The sequence below is a fragment of the Empidonax traillii genome, unplaced genomic scaffold (assembly GCF_003031625.1).
Source record: "Empidonax traillii isolate 1590-97213 ecotype Southwest subspecies unplaced genomic scaffold, ASM303162v1 scaffold1946:size199562, whole genome shotgun sequence".
Taxonomy (NCBI): Eukaryota; Metazoa; Chordata; class Aves; order Passeriformes; family Tyrannidae; genus Empidonax; species Empidonax traillii.
Window position 1 is genome coordinate 190,484 of NW_020957139.1, and position 6,828 is coordinate 197,311.

The 6,828-nt window shown below is 60.1% G+C and overlaps 2 protein-coding genes across 2 annotated transcripts in view; both read left to right on the forward strand.

The window, feature by feature from the left end:
- The first annotated feature begins 85 nt into the window (after positions 1 to 85).
- Positions 86 to 4,881, forward strand: SAR1A (secretion associated Ras related GTPase 1A). The gene is made up of 7 exons (XM_027909111.1): positions 86 to 104; positions 467 to 541; positions 1,380 to 1,499; positions 1,985 to 2,050; positions 2,384 to 2,487; positions 3,003 to 3,134; positions 3,745 to 4,881. Exons 2-7 carry the CDS (start codon positions 484 to 486, stop codon positions 3,859 to 3,861), a joined length of 597 nt encoding a protein of 198 aa, XP_027764912.1. The 5' UTR covers positions 86 to 104; positions 467 to 483; the 3' UTR covers positions 3,862 to 4,881.
- Positions 4,882 to 5,666: 785 nt separating this feature from the next.
- TYSND1 (trypsin domain containing 1) overlaps positions 5,667 to 6,828 on the forward strand; it is a 2,574-nt gene continuing 1,412 nt past the window's right edge. The window contains exon 1 of the mRNA XM_027909110.1: positions 5,667 to 6,664. Coding sequence (XP_027764911.1) covers positions 5,667 to 6,664 — 998 coding nt within the window. The remainder of the gene's footprint in view (positions 6,665 to 6,828) is intronic.

A 6,828-nucleotide genomic window follows, 5' to 3' on the forward strand; every position in this document is an offset into this window, starting at 1 on the left:
CCAGCGGGGCCGGAAGCGGGCGGGGCGGCGCTGACGCGTTTCCGTGGGGCGCTGGCGGCGGCCGCGGACGGGGCTGTGTGGCGGCGGCCCGGGGGCAGCCGGGGGTGAGCGGCGGCCGAGGGCGGCGGCGAGGGGGGCGGCGAGGGAGCCGGCCGGGCGCGGGGAGGGGGCCCGGCGGGGCGGCGGGGCCGGGCGCGGGGCGGCGGCGGCGGCGGCGCGGGGGGTGACACGCAGGCAGGGCGGGGGCGGGGCGGGGGCCAGGCCGCGCCGCCCGCCCTTGAGGCCGGAGCGCCCCTCGCACCCCCCGGGCCCGGCTCGTTCCTTGTGCCCCTGCCCCGATCCTCCTGAGCCCCCGATCCTCCGCGCCCCCGGCCCTCCATCACCCCCATTACCCCCCCCACCACCACCACCACTCACTTCGTAACTCGGGCGTTTTGGGGGTTTTTCTTCTCCCCGCGTCCCGCAGGCGATTCATCTCCAGCGATGTCTTTCATCTTCGAATGGCTCTACAACGGCTTCAGCAGCGTCCTGCAGTTCTTAGGTAATGCCACGGTGTCCCCCACCCCGCACCGTGCCTCGGCTGCCCCCGGGTCGGTTTGGCTTCTCCCGGTGCCCACATCCCTCCCAAAATTAGGGATTGGGGGGGCTAAAGTGGAGCTCTGGACAGGGTAGAGTGTGGTGGGGAGGCTGCACAGCAATAAAGGGTTTTTTTTACGCTAATGGGGAGAAACTCTGGGAGCGTTTGGAGCCATTTGGCCCCTGCTGTGTGTTTGTCTTGCCCTTTAGAAGCACAGGGGCAGCTGGGTCTGCTCAACCCCAGGCAGAGGAAGCTCCATCCTCCGCCTGCCGGGGCTCCAGCGGAATTCCCTGCCGAAGGATGGGGTGCCTGCTGTCCCCAGCACCCCTGGGAGGGAGGGGTGAGAGGGGTGGGATGGGAAGAAGTCCCATTGGAAACCTGAGGGAGCTTTCCTGCGGCCAAAATCAGCTCATCCCAAGGGAACTACACACTCTGCCCTGCTTTGCCCCTTTTCTCCCGAGCAGCTCGCTGCTGTATTTTATGAGTTTGTTCAATTTTCACATCCAGAATACCCTGCTGAGGCAGCAGACAGCCCATAATACTTTGCTGCACACTCTTCTTCTGGGATGTGGCGGGGGGGAAAGGAATGGAATATTCACAGAAGTGGAAGCTTAGGGAATGCCCCTTGCTGTAAATACGGCCATGCTTTGGCTTGGGAAATGCCTGCGTGTGTTTTCCCTGCTGGAAGCGTGCACAGGTGGCAGCAGAGCTCTGGGAGAAGGGCTTCCCTAAAAACAGCAGCGTTCCGGCTCCGGGTGAGCCCGCTGGAGCTTTCCCCTTGCCTTGTTCCTCTTCCTCGCAGGTCTGTACAAGAAGTCTGGAAAGCTGGTGTTCCTGGGGCTGGATAATGCAGGGAAAACCACTCTGCTGCACATGCTCAAAGATGACAGGCTGGGTCAGCACGTCCCCACGCTACATCCCAGTAAGTCTCTCTGGGAAAAGCCTCCCGGCGCAGCTTTTCCTCTGGAACTTTGGGGACGCGGTGTTGGAAGGCACCTTGGTGGCCTGAACTCTGCCCTTGGGGCTTTGAGGGTCTCAGAACCTCAGCTGAGTTTGCAGCTGCCCGAGTTGAAGCGGATTTGTGCTTTCCTCTCAAGGATGAAACACCCAGGAACTGGTGTGGTTTGATCAGCAGGGTTTTCTCATGGAGAAGGAGAATTTTCCTGATGAAAAGCACAATAAAGGATGGTCGTTGCAGATTAAAAGGCTTCAGTGGGAGGCCGGAGAAATCCTTTTCTCCCGCACATGATTTTATTGAACAGGTCCATTTCGGTCACTGAGTTCTGCAGGAAATCCAGGGAATTCCCTGTTGGAGGAGCGTATGCGATGCCAAGGCGAATCCCCAAGGAATTCTTGGGGTGACAGCTTCTTCATTTTCCTGAATCCCTGGCTTTTCCCTTTTTTCAGCATCAGAGGAGCTGACGATTGCTGGAATGACCTTCACGACTTTTGATCTTGGTGGACATGAACAAGGTAAGAAAAAACCACCAAAAATTTATACTGACAAGGATCAGCAATTGACAGTGCCTAATTATTCACTGCCTGGGCTTATTTATGGAGCAACGCATGGAAAGAACCTCCTGGCTGTGGGATTGTTTGGAAGGAAGCAGTGCCAGTTTGTGCTCTGTTGTGCCTGAAGTATTTTTAGGTGTGGGGGACTCCAATATGAATTTATTTTGAATTGCTGAACTGTCAGAGTTTCTAGAAGTTTTAAACAGGGGTTTTCTGCCCTTTTCCCTTTTTTTTATAACGCACAAAAAAAGCACAGTGTTCTCACGGGGCTTTGTTTGTCCCTCTGTGTTCCAGCTCGCCGGGTCTGGAAGAACTACCTGCCTGCCATCAACGGGATTGTCTTCCTGGTGGACTGTGCAGATCACTCACGGCTTATGGAATCCAAAGTTGAGCTCAATGTAAACATGCTTCTCTTTTTTTTCCCCCCTTTCCCAAGACCTAAATTTCAAATAATAGTCCTTTCTTTTGGGCTGGAACTTGTGCAAAGTGTGATTTGAGAGTCTAATGCTTTGGATTGGCACTTCCAGTGAGAAGCCTGGATGCCCTTACTCTGGGTGGAGCACAGGCTCCTGAGTTTGGGGGAGGTTTGGGTTGGGCATCAGGAGGGATTTCTTGCTGGAAAGGGTGGGCAGACACTGGAAGGGGCTGCCCGGGGAGGTGGTGGAATCCCCATCCCTGGAGGTGTCCAAGGAATGACTTCACGTGGCACTCAGCGCTCTGGGCTGGGCTCAGGTTGGACTCGGTGGGCTGGGAGGTCTTTTCCAACCTAAATGACTCTGTGAGTCCTCCCCAGGAGCGTGGAAGCAGCAAAAAAACAGCCCTTGTTGGTCACAGAGCTTAAACAAAACCATCTTCTTCCAGCAACAACTCTTTTTACTGCCTCTGCTCAACTCCTGCTCCCTCTTGCCTGCAGGCCCTTATGACAGACGAGACAATATCCAACGTGCCAATCCTTATCCTGGGTAACAAAATCGACAGACCCGAGGCCATCAGTGAGGAGAAACTGCGGGAGATCTTTGGGCTCTATGGACAGACCACAGGAAAGGTAGGGAGGCATCCAGGCCTTGGATCTGGAGGTGAGGGCTCGCCTGTTTTCCTTGCAGAGTGAGGCTCCATCCAGAAACTAATTCAGCTCCCACTGGGAGTTTGTCCACAGGATTCTCTCAATAGTAATGATGGTGGTTCATTCCCGTGCCTGAAGGGGGCCTACAGGAAACATGCAGAGAGACTATTTACCAGGGCCTGGAGTGACAGGACAAGGGGGAATGGCTTCCCACGGCCAGAGGACAGGGTCCGATGGGATATTGGGAAGGAATTCTTCCCTGGGAGGGTGGGCAGGCCCTGGCACAGGTTGCCCAGGGAAGCTGTGGCTGCCCCTGGATCCCTGGAAGTGTCCAAGGCCAGGTTGGACGGGGCTTGGAGCAACCTGAACTAGTGGAAGGTGCCCATGCCCATAGCAGGGAGATGCACCAAGGTGGCCTTTAAGATCCCTTCCATCCCAAACCATTCCAGGATTGGACGCCCTCGGGCAAGTTCTGAAGCTGCCAGAACTGTGCAAAACACAGCGGGGGGCTGCAAGAGGGGCGTCCCTGGATGGTGGTGGCTCCCTGAGGGCTCCAGGGGCGCGGCTCTGACTCCTGTTTGGATTTCCCCAGGGAAACGTGCCCCTGAAGGACCTGAACGCGCGCCCCATGGAGGTGTTCATGTGCAGCGTGCTCAAGAGGCAAGGCTACGGCGAGGGCTTCCGCTGGCTATCGCAGTACATTGACTGACACGAGAGTTCGGCTCCTCTGGACTGATCCCGTTCACAGCTTCCTATGGACTTTTCTATTAGAACACGGAAGGCTTTCCAACCGCATTGACCAAGAGACTCCTTGGTTTTTCCGGCTGCCCTTATGGCACAGTGGTGACACCACTCTTTTCCACGCGGCGGGGGGAGGCAGCGCCGTTCCGCAGGAGTTGTCCCTGTCGGCTCAGTTGGCAGCGGGGCTGCTCCGGTCTGGGAAGTCAAAACTCTGCACGCTGCACTGTAACAGCTGAAAAAGAGAGCACGTCTCACCACTGTGGTTTCAATTGACTTCAAAAACAAACAAACAAAAAACAAAAAGGAAAAAAAAAAAAACGAAAAGGAAAAAGCAATTATATTTTTTAAAGAAAAAAAGTGTTAATGTAAACGGCGTCCCTCCTAACTTTTTAGTTTAACGTTCATCTTGTTTAGTCCAGAGTCTGGTTTAGGGTTTTTTAAAAATATATTTAACGGTATTTAGGTATTTCACGAATTACTGAACCAAGGTATCACGATATTAGAAGTCCTCAATAAACATAGCATTTGGGCTTAACTGAGCTGTAGGGTGGCTGTGCTGTGTCACGCTGACCGACGACGACGACGACAACGTGCCGTTGGGACCGAGGTGTGCAATCCCAGCTTCTTTAGTTTACAGGGATTTTTATTCTTTTTTTTTTTTTTTTTCCTAGTTGGAGAGGAGCACCCGGTGCAGGTTTTGGGGGTGGTGCCCGGCGCTCGCTGACAGTGGGAAGGGGCTGCCTGGTTCCCCCTCAGGCCAGAGCCCCCCACTGAGGGTGTCGGGTCCTCTGCACCATTGCAGTGAGAACCACAAAGCTGTTTTGGTGGTTGTAGCATGGAAGTGTTTGACATTTGCATATCATGAGGTTATTAATGTAGACTAAACCGGTTTCTTTTATACTCTCGATGGACTTCTTCTTTTGTCTGGACTTTCATTACTGTCTGGCACTCATTTTCAGTTCAATAAAGACGTGTCTTTCTCCTCCCAGGGGGCAGGAGCCTCAGTCTGGCCTGGCACTGGCTGGGCCCTGCTGTGGCCGTTGGAACAGCTGCCGCAGAGTTCCAGAAGGGTTTGGACAACGCTCTCAGGAGCGCGGCGGGATTCTTCGTGTGTCCTGTGCAGGGCCAGGAGCTGCACTCAGTGATCCTTGTGGGTCCCTTCCAACTCAGGGTATTCTATTTATTCTATATTTTCTATGACCTCCGTGGTGCAGCCACTGAGGGAAACTGAGGCAGGATGGAAGAGTCACCTCTGGTTGGTGGCTCGCAGGGGCTGTGCTCTGGTGTGTAACAACCCCTTGCTGAGGCCCAGACCACCAGGAAGGGGCTGTGAGGGAGCTTAGGCTCAAGCCTCTTGGTGTCTGGGGGGATTTTGACTCTCCCAGGGTGGTTCTGCCGGTCCTGATACCTCTGTTGGTGGTGGCGGTGGAGGTTTGCTGTGAGTGAGCCCCCGGAGGAGATGCTGCCCTTGGGAAGGTGGAGAGCAAGCCTGGACAGGGGCAGTCCCTGGGAACCGGGGGCCTGGGGGTGGCCCCGGGGCGGGGGACGTGGTGTCCCCGTGGGAAGCAGGGATCGAGGGGCAGTCCCGTGCCGGGGGTCCCGGTGTCCTGGTGACAGTCCTGGGCCGAGGGTCCCGCACCTCCCTGGCGGGTCCCTCGGGGGCGTGTCCGCCACGTGCGCGCCGCGCCGCAGCCAATGGGGAGGGCGCGGGGCTGCGCGGCGGCCAATGGGCGCGGGGGGCGTTGCGGGGGGCGGTGCCCGGCGCTGCCCGCGATGGCGGCGGCCCCGCCGTGCTGCGCCGTGCGGGTGCGGGACGCGCCGGGGGCTGCGGGGCCCCGCGGCGGCTGCAGCGGGGTGGTGCTGAGCCGCCGGCCCGCGATCGTGCTCTGCCCCGCCGCCCCCTTCGCGCCCTTCCTTCGCGCCGGCCCCGCCGCCTGGGAGAGCCCCGCGGCGCTGCCTCCCGGCGCGCTGCGGCCGTGCCCGCGGCCCCGCGTGTTGGTGCCCGGGGAGGGGGGCGCGCCGCGGGAGCTCGGGGCGCGGCTGATGGCGCTGGTGCCCTGCACGCCCTTCCGCAGAGCGCTGGAGCGCGGCTTCGGGCCGGCCGAGCGGTGGCGGTTCGTGGCGGCGGCAGAGGACGGGGAGGAGGGTGCCGGTGCGTACCCGCGGGCGCTGCCCTGGTTCGCCTGGCTGCGAGTGCCCGAGCTGGACGAGCCCGCGGGCGGGTGGGCGGCGCGGGGCAGCGCGGGCTGCCTGCGGAAGGGGCAGGCGCTGCTGGCCTGCGGGACCCCCTTCGGAGACCTGTGCCCCGAGCTGTTCCTGAACACGCTGAGCCGGGGGGTGGTCAGCAACCTGGCGGGCGAGGAGAACGCGCTGGTGCTCACGGACGCGCGCTGCCTGCCCGGCACCGAGGGCGGCGCCGCCTTCGTGCCCGCGCCCGGCGGGCCGCGCGTGGTGGCCGTGATCGCCGCGTCCCTGTGCTGGAAGGGCGCCGAGTGGGTCGGGCTCACGCTGCTCTGCTCGCTCGCCGCCATCCTGCGCGGCAGCGCCGCCGTGCTGGGCGAGGCCGGGGTCGCGGTGCCGCCCGTGCCCGCCTGGGTGGCGGCGGTGCCGGCGGGCAGCGGGCGGGACCCGCTGGGCTGGACGGCGCTGGTGGAGTGCGGGGCGACGTGGGGCTCCGGGGTGCTGCTGGCGCCGAGGATGCTCCTCACCTGCCGGCACGTGGTGGAGGCCAGAACCCCGCTCCGTGTGACGCCGGCAGCTGGCCCTGGACGGTGAGTGCGGCCGTTGTCTCACCTCGTCCCCCTCCCCGGGCCTGCCAGTCCCCCCGTATGACATCTCGTCTACCTTGTCCTCAGGGATGCCGCAGACCTCAGGGGACGCGTGGTGTTTGCCACCGAGGATTCGTCCCCCTTTGACGTGGCCGTGGTGGAGCTGG